An 18,724-nucleotide genomic window follows, 5' to 3' on the forward strand; every position below is an offset into this window, starting at 1 on the left:
TGATTGTGTAGAACCAGTAGGTTCGTTGTCATGCCACCGTGACGTCATCACTTCGGTACTCTATACCAGTATCTAGATTAGCAGCAGCCCACTCACAGTCCCGGCTATACACACGTCATGCATAATACCGAGCTCACGTCGTCTGACGGATCGTTGTCTATTGCAGGTCGCCGCCGACGTCACAGATAGAACAACAACAACAACAACAACAACAACAACAACAACAACAACAACAACAACAACAACAACAACAACAACATCGCAGCGGCATCGTCAACAATGAACAACAGCAACAACAGCAGCAACAGCAACAGCAGCAGCAGTAGTAGCGAGGGATTCGTTCCGCCGGCGTTCGTCGGAACATGGCAGAACATCCTGCTCGCCTGTGTCCTCTTCGTCATCGTCACCACGACCATCGTTGGCAACCTGCTTGTCATCATCGCCATCCGCACCGACAAACACATGCAGACGACCTTCAACTACTACGTACTCAACCTGGCCGTCACCGACTTTCTCGTCGGATTAACGGTGATGACCTTCTACTCGGTTGACGTGGTGTTCGGCTACTGGCCCTTCGGCGAGGTGATGTGCGGCGTGTGGGTGTTTCTCGACTACGGCTTGACGTTCGTGTCCGTTTTCACCCTCGTCGCGATCTCGATTGACCGCCTGTGGTCAGTGAGCTGGCCGATCTACTACCAGCGCATGCACAACATATCGAAGGTGGCCGTCGCCATCTGCATCATCTGGCTGGTGATGATCGTCATCTGGCTGCCGCCGTGCGTGCTCGACCGCGTGCGCTACTCGCAGCCGCACGTCTGCATCTGGGAGCCGTCGAACAACCGCGAGTTCGTCGTCGTCGTCGCCGTGCTCGGCCATCACCTGCCCGACGTCGTGCTCGTCGTCAGCTACGCATGCATCATCACCGTCATGCGTCGGCGAGCGCGTGTCGGCGTCGCCGTCACCAACCCGCGCCCCATGCACTCATTATCCGTGCCTCATAATGATCCAGCAAGCACCTCTAACGGCGGCAACGGCGGCGACACCAACGCAGCGCCGACGCCGATGACGATATCGGTCGTCTCTTCCGTCGCGAGTACGGCAGCCGACAGTAATGCGACCCAGCGGGAGGGGCAGCCGCCGCCGCCGCCGCCAGGGGGCAGGGCGACGCAGCTAGAACAGCGCAAGCAGATAAAGGAGCGACGCGTGTTTCACATGCTCACCTACATACTCGCCGGTTACGCCATCTGTTGGGTGCCATTTCACTTCGTATTCGATATCAGTGCAGTAAGTCCGGACTCTATCTCTCCCGCACTCTACTCCGGTATCTTCTATCTGTCTTACACCAACTCGACCATCAATCCGTTCCTCTATCACGCATCGAACCAGGAATTCAAGAAAGCCTTTCGAAGGCTGTTGGGTTGTAAAGGCAATAGTACCGTCGCTGCAACAAGTGTCACTAACACTAACAGCGCATCGCGAACGGCGCGAACTAGAGTATAGATAGGCGAGAACAGTGGAAGCACGTAGGCCTACTGCAGCGATAATGACCAACCGTAACGTTTGACGACACTTCAGAAAATTAGAAACTATTGTTTCCAATGAGCTGTTGCACACCCATGCGATAACGTGCGGCGATAACCGTGACGACTGAAATATTTAGAATCGTTTCTAATTTCCAGCGACGTAGTCGCGCGACATTTCATAAATAGCCAATCACAGACGTAGGTAATGCTTTCATCGGCACGTGACAACAAAATTTGCCTGCGTTGCTGTCTTGCTAGGCGTTCAGGGAAATTCTGTTTTATATGATATGGGAAATATGACAATCTGCTACAGTTTCTGGATCGGCTTCAGCCTAATAACAGGTGAGAACTATACAAGTTGTTAAATTTAGGAAAATTGACAAAACAGCAACAGCAAAAGGATTTTCGTCGCTTGTTTATGTCCGCCACTGCGTAGCGAAAAAGCAGACGAACACTAGGGGCTTAGTCTTTAACGCTGCAGCAGAGCACTTATATCAACGTTGATTGATATGCTCTGGCTGCAGTGTGGCTGGGCCAGTCGCTGCGATTTTGACGCTCAAACGTTACGGTTGGTCCTTATCGCTGAAGTGTGTCTTGGCCTTGAACAGTAAAAAAAATCTAGCAAAATCTCACAGTAACAAATCAAATGAGCTCGTATGATGTTACTAAGGCTGAAGAGGTCGTTGTCGTATCAGGTACTACATATATGTACCCGAGGTACATATATGTATACACAAAGTGTACCAGACTTGTACTACAGAAGTGTACCCTAACCCTAACCCTAACTCTAACCCTAAACACAGTATCTAGATTAGCAGCAGTCACCCCGACCGAGCAGAGTACCGAAGTGTGACGTCACGTTGGCAAGACAACGTACGGGCTGGTTTCTACAAACCACTGGCTCCATAACATTAACTGCGTGAAAATGTTGTGTGCGTACGTAAGACACGAGTGTGTGCGCTGCGACAGCGGTAAAGCATCGGTAGCAAGTCGATCTTACAAATATTTAATGAATTAAAAAAATAAAAAATTTTTGTAAATTTTTTTTGTAATTTTGTTGTTGTTAATTTATTTATTTTTTTTTCCGTTGCTTTTCACTTCCATCCTTTGGAAATCTAATAAAAACTGCAATAATGACTCTCAGAATGATGGTTACAATCGGTACAAAACACGACAGCAGTTAATGTACGCAGAGCAATATGATTGTGTAGAACCAGTAGGTTCGTGTCCATGCCACCGTGACGTCAATCACTTCGGTCAAGTTATCCTTTTAACCTGTATTTTATTATAGCTTGACCTTTCCTTTATTTAATTGTGCATATTGACTTCTTAAGTGGAATTTTGGTGTCACCTGGTCTTTCGATCCAGGTTTTTAGTTATTCCAAAATGGCCGCGCCCTGTCGTGTGTTGTGGTTTGAAATAGTGTTCGGTGTAACCGAAATCTCTACACTCCCCCTTTCTTCCTCTAGCATCCGCCCTCGGATGCGGATTACCCTTTTTGGCTTCTCCTCCGTAATTTATGCGATGAAGAGTTGTTTGAAAAGATAATACTGATTTATTTACGAGTTCTACAACTACACCAAAAAAATCTCAAGGGTATCAGGTTATATATAGATATAAATGTTTCAACGGAAACAGGTTATATAGGTTTCTTAACAATAAATACTTCAACGGGACAAGGGTTATATAGACTTTTGAACAACAAATATTTCAACGGGAAGTGGATATATATGCTTTTTAACAATAAATATTTCAACGGGATATGGTTATATATCTTTATCACGTTTTATAAAAATAAAAAAAACAAACAGTCGGTTATACCCGTAGGTTTCTATCTATCGCCTGGTGCAGGCCATACCGGGGAAGGATTCCGATTTAGGTTCCTTACAGTTCCTCGTCCGATGACATCTCTTCCGGACTAGAGCTTAGCAGGAGGTCCTGGTCTAAGGCCGCTCCTGAGGTTCGGCTCCCGGTGGCGCGATACTGCCTTTTTAGCTGCCGGACTATCTCGCCAGCTGTGACCGGTTGAATGGCACACCACCTTTCCTTGTCCTTCCTCAGCTCCTCCACCTCTTTCTGCAACGCGGCTTTCTCTTTTTCCCACACCCCTTCCTCCCGCCTGACCTTCTCCCACTTTGTCCTCTGCTCCTCCTGCTCCCTCTTCTCGATCGTGAGTAATTCCGCGAGGTGTCGCTCCTCCTCCTCAACCCGGAGCATTAGCTTTCTCCATTCCCGGCGCATTTCCACGAGGCGCTGAGTGCTCCTGGCGATGCGGGTGGCGGTGCTGGCCTTCGGTGCGACGGGTATGGGGTTCTGGGCGACGTCGGCGGTGGTGCTGGGTTGTGGGGCAGCGGGAACGGGGCTTCGGGCGATGTCGGCGGCCGTGCTGGGTGGTGGGGTGGTCGGCAGAGGGCTCACTATGGCGCCCACTTCCCAGGCGAAGGGCCGGACTGGCATGGTGAGTACTTCCTCCAGTTCGGGGTGCTCCTCTGCCTCCCTCTGGGAAGAAGTCCAACTCCTTCGAGCTTCCTCATGACGTTGGCGCTGGGCTATCTGCTTGGCCTCTTCCCGTTCTCTCTTTCTCTTCTCCTCTTCCTCCCTCTCAAATCGCGTTCTCCTCTCAAGTCTGATCCTCTCGTTCCTTTCCCTTCGGTCCCTCTCCTCTTCTTCCCTGCTTCTCCCCGATTGCCTCCTTTCCTGGCTCCCGAGTGCCACTGACGGTTGGTCCTGGTCCCTCACTTGGCGGGGCAGTCCGAAGGTTGCCTGGCTCCTTCGGTTGGCCACGGGGACTCCCGAAGGGGTTTCCCTTCGTGGTGTGGGTCTGGAGTTCCAAGGTCGTCCCACTCCGTTGTACGGCCAGCCTCTCCGTGGCTGTACCCGGCCTCTGGACGTCTCGGGCCTTCGCACGCCTGTGAGACGGGGTCGTTGCGTTGGCGGGTTTCCCTGCAACGTGTCGTCTGACTCCGCATAAATTTCGAATTGTGGCTCGTTCATCCTGAAATGTTTTCCAAAATTGAGTTAGTGCTGCCCCTCTCGGATAGTGGTATGTCCTCCCCCCTTACAGGTCCATTCGCAGAGGAGGTTTCCTCGTGCGCCCTCCTCTTCTCACCGTGGGCCCCTCTATTGGCGGCAGCCCTGGGTACTCCTGATTGCGTCCCTCCCCCCTTTCGGTGGGTGGGCCCTCAGCCCAGTGATCCTCGGGGGTCTCGCTATCAGAAGGGTCCCCCCTATCCTCTGGCCATGGCAGGTCAAGTGGTTCAGGGATGTCCTCTTCTTCTCCTTGTCCTCCCTCAGTGTCGATGTCCCGCTCCGTTCCTTGAGTCTCCTCCCTCTGGGGCGTTAATGGTGGTTCCTCCGTTCTTGGTAGCCTCCAATCTAGTGGTGATTCCTCTGCTTCATAGGGTTTTAGATAATCCACGTGCACTACCCGCCTGTTTGTGTGCGGCCCCTCCTGAATAACGCATAGCAACTCGCTCATTTTCTTAATGATCAAATAGGGTCCCCGCCAGCCATGACCCAGCTTTCTTCGGATTCCTGGTGGATACCAGTACCAGACGAATTGGCCGGTCTCTAAGGGTAAGGGTTTGACGTTTTTGTCGTACCCTCGCTTTTGTCTTTGCGCAGCTTGCCTTAGAGACAAGCGGGCAAAGTCATATGCTTCAGTCATTACCTCTCGTATCCACTGGACGTATTCGTGTGGGCATCTGGTATTCTGCTGCGGGCCAGGTGGGGGTCCCTAGGCCATCATCACGAACGGGAGATGCTCATCCCAATCATCCCTGTACTGATTAACAAACTTCGATAGCATTTGCTGCAATGTCCGATTAAACCTTTCCACTAGTCCGTCTGATCGTGGGTGGTAGGGTGTGGTCCGGGTTTTGGTAATTTGCAGAAGTTTACAGACGCCCTGGAATAGTCGGGATTCAAAATCGGGTCCTTGGTCTGTATGGATTTGATAGGGAANGTCACCGCAGTAGACGTTAGATGAGCGCTGTCGCTCCGCGACACTTGTTATTGATAAGTGCGGGGATTGATTCATTGTTCCAGCTATATAGGATGTCTCTTCGGGCTGCAGTAACCCGATGTGTGCTTACGAGCTGCAGAGCGAAACTCAACACCACTCTGTCGCCGTCTCACCAGTGCCAGCAACGTCGACACTCCATAGGCCAGAAGCTCCTCGGCTTCTACCAGCGACTGTGGCCGGCTGCGGCGGCACTCAAGCCTCCCTACCAGCACGTCTGCCAGGTCGGCGACCCCGTACTGAGGTCGCCGGCGATCGAAGTCGACGTCAATCGAATTAAATCGATGGAGGTGCAGCGGTTGATCGTCGCGCTGGTCGCGGGGCTGAGGCGCACGCGCGCCGTCGGGCTGTCCGCGACGCAGCTCGGCGTCGGCCGCCGCGTGTTCGTCGTCGAGTTCACGCAGCAGCACCTCGAGAACTACGCGCCGGCGATGCGGGCGCGCCGCGAGCAGACGCTCGTGCCGCTACGCGTCCTCGTCAACCCGACGATGCGAGTCGTCGACGAGACGCGCCTCGTGTTCAACGAGGGCTGCCTCAGCGTCGCCGGGTTCAGCGCCCAAGTGCCGAGGTTCCGCGAGGTCGAGGTGTCCGGTAGGTGGCGCCGGCGAGCGCATCGCTGGGTTGTTGTCGTCTAGATATTTGCGCATTCGATTTTGCTATCCAGTTTACGGATTTTTTCTGTGCGCGCATTCCAAAATATAGACTTTGCCACACTTTGTGGCTGAGCATTGTTTTTAGAATATCCTATCACAACGATTGACTAGGGCTGCCTGTTAATCGTGGCAGGCAGATAGGTCAAATACCATATCTACAATCTAGCAGCAATTTGAAAGGCTTATTGTATGAGGATGTCTTACTGTTTTCAGCGTACGACGCAGACGGTGAACCGTTCACGTGGTGCGTGAGTGGCTGGGCCGCGCGCATCGTTCAGCACGAGATGGACCACTTAGACGGAAAGCTTTACATTGATCGGATGGACAGGCTGACGTTCCAGTATGACGAGTGGGCCAGGGTGAACGTGAGAGGAAAACTATGACAGCAGTACGCAGTCGTATAGCATGTAGTATAGCATCTATTTGTACCCGTTTCATATTATGCACCATGACTGTTTTCTGGTGTGACGCTGATGTTGTTCATGTGGCTAAGTGTAACAATAAACAGAGAAGATTGTTTTTTTTATACAACTGTTTCAGTATTATTATATATAATATATTGAGATTATACACGACGCTTCTCTTTGTAGAACAGTACATATTTACTGTATCCAATACATATTCATTCATAATAATAGTAGGGAACATATATTAGTAGAAAATTTAAAATAAGTCCTTTCATCACCATAAATCCATAATAAAACAATGATTCCAATACAGTGTATTAATTATATAAAGAACAAATGCATAAAAAATCCATTGACCACATGGATTTAAACAAGACAAATGTAACGTGCAAAACTTTCCTTTCCACCTAAATGGTTGTAAATGCTTGATATACCTACAGATAGGTACAATTTTTTTAATAATTTCACAAAAATAATTTCAGCATCTGCATCAAAAAGTGAATTTACAGCGATAACATTATCAGAGTTGCATATTTCCTCGTGGTCAATACTAACATACCACAAATCCACATTCATATGTAAAAAAAATGGTATGTAAAAGCTACTCTGTGCTAGGCATATTTATCAAGGTGTATGCAAGACAATAACAATGAAAATTTGTTGGCACTAATAAATCACAACTTATCATTACACTCATATTTCACTATATAATGTAACTTGCTAACTTAGAATAGTATACTTCTGTACTTGGCAGTAAATGCTATAATATCAGGAGTCTATCAATATTGATAGACTCCTGTAATATGTATGCATTTTTTTGAATCGATTGCACTGTTACAATGTTTCTTCTTGATACAGGGTACATTTTCATCTGTTACAAACAATTCCATGCTCGGTAACTCTTGTGAGTGATAGATCCAACCATTTGAAGATGAAGTACAAATCACCTTTACTAACTTTGTTGCTCTCTAGAAGGCCAGTCTGGTCTTTCGAGGTGTAACTCCTGTGTACTGGTTGGCAGTCTTGTACGGTGTCAACTCGACATCCGTGAGATCACCCGGCTGAAAATGAACCACAAGAATGTGTGATGTCACATATAAGGCCACTTAATCTCTACAGAACAAATATGATAAACCAGCAGCAACCACCCATCCTACACGCACACGCACGCACACATGTACACACATGCATGCAAACACACGCACGCACGCACACACACACAGACACACACACACACACACACATACATGCACGCACACACATACACATACAGAAAGACAGAGAGAGAGAGAGAGAAAGAAAGAGAGAGCAAGAGAGAAAGAGAGGGGAAGTGAGAAAGAGAGAGAGCAAGAGAGAAAGAGAGGGGAAGTGAGAAAGAGAGGAGGAGTGTGAGGGAGCGAGAGCAAGTGAGTGTCAGATAGTGAAAGGGAGAAAACACCAATCTGTGAAAGACTGACCTTGTAGTCGAGTTGTTTCTTCCTGCACCAGGCCTGGAAGCATTTCTCGGCGATTGCTAAGCTTCGCACATCGGTTGTCTTACACCACACCCGCACCCACTGCTCTGCGAATGTTTCCGGCAGCATGTGTGATACCTACGTAGGGTAACGTAGAAAATTAGAGCCACAGTGTGACTGGGCTCAACCAAAGGATAGGCCGTTGCTGAAAAGCAAGTGTCTGTCTCCACCCATCTAACTCTCCCTTGTCTTTAGTTGACACTTACTTCATCAGCTCCTATTATATCATAATATGCCTATACCCATATATAGTGATGTCACGATCATCGATTATACTCGATCATCGGTTGAACAGTGGCTCGTACCAAGCGCTTGGTTATCAACATCCATAATCGATTTCATCACACACAAAAAAAAATTGAAATAAATGTAAAACTTGGAAAAGTGATGAGAATCAGAGATATCATCACTACTATACAAGTTATCCTTTATTAACATACATGTATTATACACACAGTAGTAAACAGTGCAAAACAAACAGTAAACAGGGCTAAACAAGCACATACATGCACACGACGTTACGCACACGCAGGCATTCACCACCCCGAGTAACCGATCATCGGTTACTTGGGTCCAACCGATGATCGATTACAAAATTACAACCGATTGACAACACTACCCATATAGCATATTCTCATACCTGTTCTTTGCGCACTTGCACGGCCACCGCAGGGTCCTTTTTTGAATAGAAGCGGACATGGTCTATCGGATTCTTATCCTGCATTCCGTAACTGAAAACAGTTATCTGCAACAATGCAAGCATGTGAGATGGATGTGGAGGCATGTGAGATGGATGGTGGTGAGCGCAGCTGAGTGGATGTGAGGCATGTGAGATGGATGTGGAGGCATGTGAGATGGATGGTGAGGCATGTGAGATGGATGTGGAGGCATGTGAGATGGATGGTGAGGCATGTGACATGGATGTGGAGGCATGTGAGATGGATGGTGAGGCATATGACATGGGTGTGGAGGCATGTGAGGCATATGAGACAGATGTTAAGGTGTGTGAGGCAGATGTTGAGGCATATGAGACAGATGTTAAGGTGTGTGAGATGGACGTTGATGTGTGTGAGACAGATGTTGAGGCACGTGAGATGAATCTTGAGGCGGCATCGTATTTACACGCTACAAAGGTGCCAATCTCAATATCACACACAATGACCCTCTTGTGCTCTGCAGGCATCCATTTCAGTATATGGCGCCACCTGGTAGAACATACCTGAACTACAAGGCTCTCTGCTAAGGGGAGTTCACAATCAACATCCACGTCTGTAAAGCCATCCTGTCTCATCTCTTTCACTAGTTCTTCTTTAGTAAGTGCCGTAACGATCTCATCTCTCACCTAAATACGAATACATACAGCTGTCACTAAGGTTACACTTGACGAAGCCTACATGTGGCCTATAATCATGGACAACCTAACGTGTATCTCCATCCACCGGAGACACATCGTCCAATGTCTTTCTCACACAGATTTCTTTTCTATTTAACACTATGAAATCAAAATCAACACGATTCACCATGGTTGATGAATAAAAAATATAAAAAATGAATTAATGTTCGCTTGAAGGCAGGTTTAGCGGGGCATTGTTGAACGCTCGTGGACTCGAGCACCACACATGCTCACACACGCTCACACGCCCACACACACTCATGCACACACGCTCACACGCACGCTCACACGCACGCACGCTCACACAACCACACACTCACAGACGCTCACACATGCTTACACACACACATGCTCTCATGCACACACTCACACACGTTTACACGCGTTCACACGCACTCACACGCCCTCTCTCACACGCACACACGCCCTCACACACACACTCACAGACGCTCACACATGCTTACACACACACGCGCTCTCATGCACACACTCACACACTCACACACGTTTACACGCACTCACACGCCCACACTCACGCACACACTCACACACACACACACACACACTCACACACACACACGTTCACACGCACACACTCACACACGTTTACACGCACTCACACGCCCACACTCACGCACACACTCACACGCGTTCACACGCACTCACACACCCACACTCACGCACGCGCGATGCCAGCTACTCACAGCGACGTCATTCAGCGCCTCCCGCGGCAGCGGCTGCGTCTGCCCGACGCACTTGTACAGCTGCCTGCGAACGATGCGCTCCAGTATGTCGCGCGCCGGCCGCAGCTCGGCCTCGTCCGAGTACAGGATCTGCTGGTAGACGTGGTCGGTCAGCTTCGTGAACGCCTCCATGTCGTCGATCGCCTCGGACATGCGCACCAGACGGCCGCCCCGACCCCTGAACCTGAAATCAGACCAACGTATTAGCCAGCGAGCCGTGCAGCCGTGATTTGCACGGTCAGTTTTGAAACTGCAAGGCCAAAAAAATTTTTTAATTTAATTGGGAGGACCCCCTCTCATACTCTCTCCCCCCCGTGAACGCCTATGGCGTTCACGAAGACCGCCTACTCTGAGACACAAAAAAATTGTACTCCCAAATATTTTTTCTGCACTCACAATACTCATTCCTGGCTAATACCCTGAGTCAGACCACGCGTGCACTCCGATGATGATTGATATGATCAGGGGTAGATAATGACAATGTCAATGACAATGACAATGTCATTATCTAACCCTGTACTACCCATTTGTCCCCTTTCTGTCCCATTTTCTGTCACATTTTTCCTCTGTCCTACCCATTTGTCATTATCTACCTCTGATATGATCTTTGTGGCTGATATGATTGACATGTTCGATATGATATCGGCTGAGAATTGTTTTTGTAATCGATATGTTCGATATGATATCGGCTGAGAATTGTTTTTGTAATCGATACGATCGATACGATATCGACGGAGAATGATTTTCGTGACAAGCCAGACAATGTTCGACGAGGGCTTTCACTTGATATGAGTACTGGCGTATATTTTTGGAGGAAGATACATGCATGTGTAAAAATGTCAAATATAGATTTACAGAACTTTAACATATGGTAATGATAGACAAGGCCAATTGAGCTAGAAACAAGCAGTTCTTACATATCTAACTAGTGATTTAATATATATTTATCTAGTAGTGCATCTTATCCCTCGTAAGCGCCTAGATGGCACATAAGGCAGTAGTGGGTGGCAGGGCTAACAGCCCTGCACTGGAAAACAAATCTAGTTAGGCCACAATTTAAAAAAAATTTGTTTGCCCTCACCCGACCCAGGCTAAAAAGTTAAAAATTTTTTACGAGGGGGGTCTTTTTACAAATTCAGCATGGTGTCTACATGCTCGGGTGTGCTTGTGTGGAGATACCTTTTATGTTGAATGTTTGTTTTGCTTGGTACATATAATGTATTGCCTACAGATTTATATAGTGTACAGTAATACAATTTGTAAAAAAAATGAATGGAAAAGATCAATAAAAATGTTTGAGTCGGCCCCTTTTTGGCGGGTCGGTCGGGTGAGGGCAAACAAACAATATTTTTATTATGGCCTTATGGAAACAGTAGGGAATACGTTTTCGTAACCCCGGCTTCTAACCTCTTTCTGCAAACCGAGAAATTGTTTGTACCTGAGATGATCGTTGGCCTTGAAAAATGCCTCTGTGACCATGGCTTCGACACACTGGCAAACAGAGTGCTGGTAGGCACGGCGATGAAGCGCGTTCCTCGTGTGGAACATGTCATAGATATTAGTCACCTCCTGTTTAAAATTAATTTACAATTACTGAAAGTTGACAGCGTTTTGAGCAGGGTAAAAAATACACGGGAGCGATGAGCGATTCGCTCTTCAAACCTCCGAAATCGCTCCCGTGAGGCTCAAAATAGCTCCCGTAAAATTTTTGACGAGAGCTATTTTTCCCACAGACTTGAAAAAGACTCCCATGAAAAAAAAGAAAGGTTTTCCCTGGTTTTGAGAGATGTTATGTATGTAATGCAGACGACAGATGACTCATGCAGTGGACATGTAAATCATAGAAACAACAGACCCAACATAAACAGCAGTTGTATCATAGAAGCAACTAAGGTATCATACAAACAACTTATTATACAAATAATGGACGTATTGTACAAACAATGTGTGTATTATACAAACAATTGATTTATTATACAAACAATGGATGTATTATACAAACAATGGATGTATTATACAAACAATTGGTGTATTATATAAACAATGGGTGTATTATACAAACACTGAATGTAATATAAAAACAATAGATACATTATAAAACTAGACAGAGTGCACTCACGGAGAGTGCATACCTCCGCCAGCGACATACGCCATACGCCATACGACTCACGAACACACGAATAACCCACGATATACGCCAGCGTTACGCTATACGTCCATACAAACATCAGGTAGGATATCGATTGTGAGGGTCACCTTGTCTCTCATGCAGATCTGTTTCTCTCCATCGCATTCAAGAACACGTGCAAACTTCATCACCCTCGAGTGGTCAAAGTTGTTGCCGATGCCAAGGTGGTAGCAGTCACGTGCAAAGTAGTCCCACTTGTCAACATCAATGCTATTGCGCTTGTTTGCTACAATCTATAAAAGAAACGCTCCGAATAATCTGATGCATGGAATGCACAAGCGAGTCTTTTTTAAATGCAGTTACTTCATGACCATAATCGTTCATTTATATACGCATAGATGCATATAATTAATATATGTGATTATATATATTATCAAGAGCAGATAAAGAAGCTTCTTTATCTGCTCTTGATATTATATATATATATATGTGTAGTTGATTATTTTTATTTTTATATGTTTAGGATTGCTCACCTCATACAAAAAGCTCTTGTTTTCATCTCTGCCTTCATATGACCACTGCCAAATCAAATACGAACATTTCAAATTTCAGTACAACAAATCAACACAAGACTACCCAGCAGACTCACACCAACTGAATGAAAACATAGAATAACCTCACTCGGACATTGGTGCACACCTACCTTGCCAGTTTTCGCCACGGGTCCAGCTATCTGTTCTGTGATGAACGTTATGTCTCTGTCGTCGAGACCGTATTGGTTGAACTCCTCCTTCAAGCCATTAACCTCAACTAGATGCTTGAACATAGCGACTGAGCCCTGCTCATGCTACAAGAAACACAAACAATTCTTTGTTTCTATTGCATTCTGCACAAACCACATCACCACAGTACTATAGTACATGTGTTGCTCTTTAGCATTATTAGAGACACGATGAGTGTGATTGGGACGATTTTGCAAGTAAAACTGGTTGAAATGCTGAGAATCAGGACACCGACAATATATATGGACATATGTAAACATGATAACTTGCCTAATTGTCAATGGTGAGTGTAAACTGTGTTTCGCTATTGTTTACTCACCAGAATGGTCACTGTTTTTTTTAATACAAATCTGTTAAAGATCTTGAAGAAAACATACGAACAGTTAAATCTAGCTTTCTTTAAAACTACAAAAGATAGGTAGCAACTCGTTTTTAACTTTTAAAACTTAATGTATAAAACAACAATTTACTAAATATGTAGTCGTTCGCATAACTTTGTGACCAATGACTCCATGAACCTACTCACCAAAATGGTAGGTAACTGAAAAAAATTGGTCTTATGCAGTGTGTAGAAATATAGGGCACAGATTTACGACACAAAATATCTAACTGCCATCGCTCTACCACGATTAATTGCGTTTGATCACAACATCTTACAAGAGTGACTGTGTGTTACAAGTACAACAACAGCTTCTGCAAGCATTGCAAATGGTACATCATGAGAAAGCGAATTAGAACTCACGGTCCACTTCCGATCGGGAAGGAGCTTGCGTATGAACTTGGCATCAAACAAGTGGGAGAAAGGACCGTGACCTGAAATACATAGCACAATGCATACAGCAACTAGACAGAGGGCACTCAAAGCGAGTGCATACCTCCGCGAGCGTGTAACATGTATACATGTGTATAACAGCTGGCTCGCTGCTGCTGCTGCCTGGACGTTCTAAGGCGAGCTGCTGCTGCCTGGACGTTCTAAGGCCAGCTGGTGCTGAATCGATCGCGCCAACGCTACAGCGTATAACAGCTGCCTCGCTGCTGGCTACACACACACACGAACACACACACGAACATCAACATCACACGAGAGGGGTCACATTACCTCCCTGCAACTCCGTTGCGGAGGTAATTAAAGAGGACATACGTAGTTTGGGGAGAAGGGCCTTAACATACCAACCATTTGTGTGTGTAGTGAGAGAAGGGGAGTAAGGAAAGTTGGGAAGTTCAAAAGCTTGTGAGTTCTTTATTGGTCTGTAGAAGTAGCAGGCATATAATGCAGAAGATCATTTTAATCGTCAGTCGAATATCCACAGTGTAGAAAGAGGTCCGTGGATGGGCTGCAGGGGGTCCGTGAACCAGGTGCATGCAAAATTGCGTGTTTATGTGCTTATGTGCAATTTTCTGGGGAGGGGTCTGTAGCTTTCACCAGATTCTCAAAGGGGTTCATGACTTAAAAAGGTTAGGAAGCACTGGTGTAGAAAGAAAACCACACTAATAAGTCTAATCTCGTACAGGTAAGTAACGGTCGAGAATCAAGATAAATCGTGTAGATTTTATCAAAATTGTGCCCTTAGGCCAAAACAAAATATAGGTGTGGTTACGGTTTCCCGACCGACTCTATTTATTCCCAGCGACCCTAAACATTTTAATTGTCAATTTTCTTTAAAGTAAAAAAAAAAATTTAAAAATGAAAATATTTTTTTTTTGGATTTGGACAGTTTCTGTTTCAAGGCACAACGCACATCCTTCGGACATCGTTCGTAAATAAAATATTTCAAGAAAATAAAATGTTTTCCTTACCCACCTACCCTATTTTTTTCCGGCATGTAACGGTAACCACACATATATTTTGTTTTGGCCTTATGCATGATCGTGGGATATCGCGATAAGAAGTCATTCATCCTAGAGTTGCGCGTAGTTGACACGTATGTGTCAACCTGAGCTGGTGAGATTTAGCGCTGTGACAAGCTGCTCACCTAGGTCGTGGCAGAGACCGGCAATCTGCACGCACAGGATGTCCAGCTCAGATATCTGCAGGCCCGGTTGTCGGCACCTCAACTTTCTAGCTAGCTCTCCGGCCAAGTAGCACACGCTGTCGGGAATTGACAAGGTCAATCGATGAGCAAATCAATCACAAAGCAATCATTGTCTGAATTAACCAGAAAGCAAACACTTAGAAAGAGATATATTAGTTATAGACTCGAACTTACTCAATTATCATGGATACTCTGAGAATATGAATTAATAGAGAGTTACTGTGCCGGACATAAAAAAGGAAATAATATCCCCGCTCACTTTAGTTTAGCCACGCGCAAAATGATGACTGACAGAAATGTTGCACAGGCATCCCAGTCAGTGTTACATCGCTATGCCCCGAATCTCAACAGTAACGACAAAGGGTTTTGCTACGGATTACTTGCACGTTGCCTACACACCCCACAGGCACTTAGAGCGTTTCAATAAAAAAAATAATGCTAAATAAACACGAAATGTATTTAGTACGAAAGTCTCAATGTCTCTCTACTCTCTTTCGCCCGATAATTTCCTGTAAATGCCGTTCAAATGTGACACACCCGAGGGAATGCTCGAATCGGTTATGCGAAGCTCCAGGAAAGACATAGTAGGTGCCGCCGAGCTGCTTGAGATGCCTGAGCCGCTGGAACTGTGGAGTATCGATGATCTTCACACAGACCGGATGCAGCTCTATGTGGCCATGTATCGGATCGTTGAACACCTGAAACACGGAGACGGTGCTGACACCTGTGGCCGTCACGATCGCAAAACAAATGCGCGCACATCGAGATGTCACTAGAAGTGTGCCTTGGGGCATTTTTATGCCAGACTGCAAAATATCCCTCGAGTAGCTGGTACTTACAGGTTGACCCATTCTATACACACACTTACATGCATGCACACACATATCTACATATACATTTGTTTATATACATGAATGTAATACTATGCAGTTAGCTACAAGTTGGCTTCTTTGATGACTGCTCTATTATCAGTCGTTTGTGTACCTTCAGGTTGTCTATTAACGAGGAAGGCTTCCCATCTGTCCGGGCTGTGTAAACTCCGTTGTCCTGTCCCGGCTGTAAGAGTTGCATGGCCTTCAGCCGATCTCCAACAGCTCTGCGTGAACACAGAGCAATCGTTGCCTGATTTAACCATGAAGCAAACCCTTAGAAAGAGATATATTAGTCATAGACTAGATCTGATTCAATTATCATGGATACTCTGAGAATAAGAATTAATAAAGGTCCGGACAAACAGGTATACTAGCATTGCCATGTGGTACATACGTGATTCCCATATCTTTTAGATCTTCGTTTGTTAAACGAGAGAGAATAGATCCATCAATGTGATTTTCTGAAGAAGAAAACACACACACACACATTTTAAGTAACCATGTAATTGTAATAAAACGTGTAGGATTACTTTCAAAATAGTTTGTCAATTCCAATGTTACATTTACTGCACAAAAGACATCAATGTTCCTCTCTGTGTAGGACAACTAGAATAGAGATGCCGACATTCTTCTGGCTGTATTAAGCAATAGCAATTAGCAATAACATTGACGATTGTAATTGGCTACATATCGAAATGCAAGTCTGTGGACACAAGAAAGATAAAGCCAGTTTTGCTGTTAATGTACATGCTTTTTGCTGTTATTTGCATATTCAATGTGCTATGGTAGTCGATCAGAACAATGAGAACATGCACCTACTTCTAAACCAATAGACCTTAAGACAGATCTCTTTAGAGTTAGTACCTTTGTACAATGACAGTACGGATAAACCACAGTGAAATATCAAAATAGTATGTGAAAATAGTTGTCATGCTGCTGTAGCTAATTCAAATACGTACGGATAAACGCTGCAGACAAATGACCTAGGCCGTTATCAGACAGGAAATCACCAACTTCCGAAATAGTAAAGCTTCGGCTTTCATTTAGATCTAATGCCACTTTCTTCACGGGCATTCCAGCCAAGGGAGAAGAATTTGGTCGCTTCTCTGCCATAGTCTGGTCACTCGTAACTTGTATGGTGTTGTCCCACTTTTCACAAGGAGCAATTCTTTTATTAAATTGAAAGTGGAAGTTGTGTCATCTTGTGTACTTCACTTTTCCTAGCAACCAGTACTACTACTCTGAAAAAAACCCCAAGAAGATACAGTTAAAAACCAGTAGATCATGAGAAAAACCAAAGGAGAGGCAGTATAGTGGCTATCTATGTCTAGCAATGAAAGTGGAGAATACGTGCCACTCCCATTCCAGTGTGAATTAACCCATCCTCCATGTGTTATTGACGTGTACCTCTAGCCAATCAGCATTGCAACTAAACCGACCAAGCTCTACGACTGTTACACGGCTGTTACATGCCAACGTACTGTTAAGCGAGAAGGTAACTTGTGGCTACATTGCAAGAAGCTTTCTAAGAACTCTGCTAGTTACAGTGTCATCATATGACACTGCCTACTGCCTGGGTTTGTGTGTGTGTGTGTGTGTGTGTGTGTGTGTGTGTGTGTGTGTGTGTGTGTGTGTGTGTGTGTGTGTGAGAGTGTGGGTATGTGTGTGTGTGCGCACACACGTGCATGCATGCGTGTGGGGGTGTGTGTGCGCGCGTGTGCTGTAGTGTGAGCGGGGTGGACTTGATCCTGCTGACAGTAGAGTAAGCCCCTACGCCCTACGGTCACAGGCACTTGGAACGTTGCAATAATACAATGATGATAAATAAACACGAAATGTATTTGCTACCAGTGAAAAAAATACACGGGGGCTCGGGGCGATTTAGCCCCCGAAATGCCAAAAAGAGCCCCGGAAATGCCAAAAGGAGCCCCCGTAAATTTGCATAGAGTTCAATGCAAACCAAATTTTAGAGTGCTATTTTCATACGCGCGAGCTTGAAAAGTAGCCCCCGGAAAATAAATTATATTTTTTTCCCTGTTTGCTACCAAAGTCTTGATGTTTCTTTACGCTAAAATGCTGGTAATTTCCTGTAAATACTGTTCAAACGCTTCTCTGCAACACACAACACCACACGAACGCCGCTGTGCACAAACAACAAACTCTAAATTACATTCTTGTGTACGCTACAGTTCTTGTACACTACACAGTGACACTGGCTGTGTTTGTGTACAGTGTACAGGCTACGCCTGGCTACAGCGGCGTTTGTCAACTTCGTGTGCCTGTGGCTGTGCCTAGAATTATAAATTTTATGATGCGTAAGGAAATCAACACAGCGTTCTCAACAAGTCATGTCGATCATCGTTTAGGTAAACCTTACTGAACTATGATATTAAAAAGATACAACAGCACTAACAAAATTACAGCAGTGTTTGATTATTCCCGGGAAAAATTCACAGCAAAATTCTGATTGTAATGTACCACAAGGTGGCGCTCGTCTCACTATCAAATCTGCAAAAATATGGGCATGTAAACAAGTACTCATCAATATTTTCTGATTCATTAAATAAAGTAATATCTGATAAATTTACATGATTGTTATTAAGCACTAATTTAATAACATGTTTGGGAAATAAATGTGTTTAACAGCAGCTATTG

General features: G+C 45.5%; 4 protein-coding genes across 8 annotated transcripts in view; 2 read left to right on the forward strand and 2 right to left on the reverse strand.

Annotated features, from left to right (window-relative positions):
- The window catches only part of LOC106810971 (alpha-2B adrenergic receptor-like), a 6,578-nt gene extending 4,502 nt beyond the window's left edge, over positions 1-2,076 (forward strand). The window contains exons 3-5 of the mRNA XM_014814472.1: positions 309-1,432; positions 1,782-1,865; positions 2,048-2,076. Of these exons, the coding sequence (XP_014669958.1) occupies positions 309-1,432; positions 1,782-1,865; positions 2,048-2,076 (1,237 nt within the window). The remainder of the gene's footprint in view (positions 1-308; positions 1,433-1,781; positions 1,866-2,047) is intronic.
- Positions 2,077-2,965: 889 nt separating this feature from the next.
- On the reverse strand, positions 2,966-5,253 carry LOC106810976 (ensconsin-like). The gene is made up of 2 exons (XM_014814477.1): positions 5,194-5,253; positions 2,966-4,518 (listed from the first exon to the last, which is right to left on the reverse strand). The coding sequence occupies exon 2, from the start codon at positions 4,515-4,517 to the stop codon at positions 3,408-3,410; it is 1,110 nt and encodes a 369-aa protein (XP_014669963.1). The 5' UTR covers position 4,518; positions 5,194-5,253; the 3' UTR covers positions 2,966-3,407.
- Positions 5,254-5,509: 256 nt separating this feature from the next.
- LOC106810978 (peptide deformylase, mitochondrial-like) lies at positions 5,510-6,723 on the forward strand. The gene is made up of 2 exons (XM_014814484.1): positions 5,510-6,135; positions 6,411-6,723. Exons 1-2 carry the CDS (start codon positions 5,580-5,582, stop codon positions 6,578-6,580), a joined length of 726 nt encoding a protein of 241 aa, XP_014669970.1. The 5' UTR covers positions 5,510-5,579; the 3' UTR covers positions 6,581-6,723.
- LOC106810977 (deoxynucleoside triphosphate triphosphohydrolase SAMHD1-like) lies at positions 6,712-18,555 on the reverse strand. Of its 5 annotated transcripts, none has more exons than XM_014814478.1 (16): positions 18,483-18,555; positions 17,029-17,310; positions 16,464-16,530; positions 16,182-16,293; positions 15,735-15,895; positions 15,138-15,253; positions 13,907-13,977; positions 13,086-13,229; positions 12,916-12,960; positions 12,511-12,675; positions 11,693-11,823; positions 10,216-10,438; positions 9,338-9,460; positions 8,759-8,863; positions 8,062-8,196; positions 6,712-7,665 (listed from the first exon to the last, which is right to left on the reverse strand). In XM_014814478.1, exons 2-16 carry the CDS (start codon positions 17,180-17,182, stop codon positions 7,573-7,575), a joined length of 1,845 nt encoding a protein of 614 aa, XP_014669964.1. In that variant the 5' UTR covers positions 17,183-17,310; positions 18,483-18,555; the 3' UTR covers positions 6,712-7,572. The 5 variants fall into 5 exon arrangements, with proteins under 5 accessions (XP_014669964.1, XP_014669967.1, XP_014669966.1 ...); XM_014814481.1 differs by having other exon boundaries at positions 18,491-18,542; XM_014814480.1 differs by lacking the exon at positions 18,483-18,555 and adding an exon at positions 18,240-18,457.
- Positions 18,556-18,724: the final 169 nt, after the last annotated feature.

This window comes from Priapulus caudatus, unplaced genomic scaffold, assembly GCF_000485595.1.
Source record: "Priapulus caudatus unplaced genomic scaffold, Priapulus_caudatus-5.0.1 Scaffold491, whole genome shotgun sequence".
NCBI classification, from domain to species: domain Eukaryota; kingdom Metazoa; phylum Priapulida; class Priapulimorpha; order Priapulimorphida; family Priapulidae; genus Priapulus; species Priapulus caudatus.

Coding starts and splice junctions, on each gene's coding strand:
- LOC106810976 (XM_014814477.1), bottom strand. CDS start 4,517: ATGAACGAGCCACAATTCGAAATTTATGCGGAGTCAGACGACACGTTG.
- LOC106810978 (XM_014814484.1), top strand. CDS start 5,580: ATGTCTCTTCGGGCTGCAGTAACCCGATGTGTGCTTACGAGCTGCAGA. Junction 6,136..6,410: donor CCGCGAGGTCGAGGTGTCCG/GTAGGTGGCGCC, acceptor TACTGTTTTCAG/CGTACGACGCAGACGGTGAA.
- LOC106810977 (XM_014814478.1), bottom strand. CDS start 17,182: ATGGCAGAGAAGCGACCAAATTCTTCTCCCTTGGCTGGAATGCCCGTG. Junction 13,978..15,137: donor CGGTCTCTGCCACGACCTAG/GTGAGCAGCTTG, acceptor TATGTATTTCAG/GTCACGGTCCTTTCTCCCAC. Junction 10,439..11,692: donor AAGGCCAACGATCATCTCAG/GTACAAACAATT, acceptor GTCTGATTTCAG/GTTCAGGGGTCGGGGCGGCC.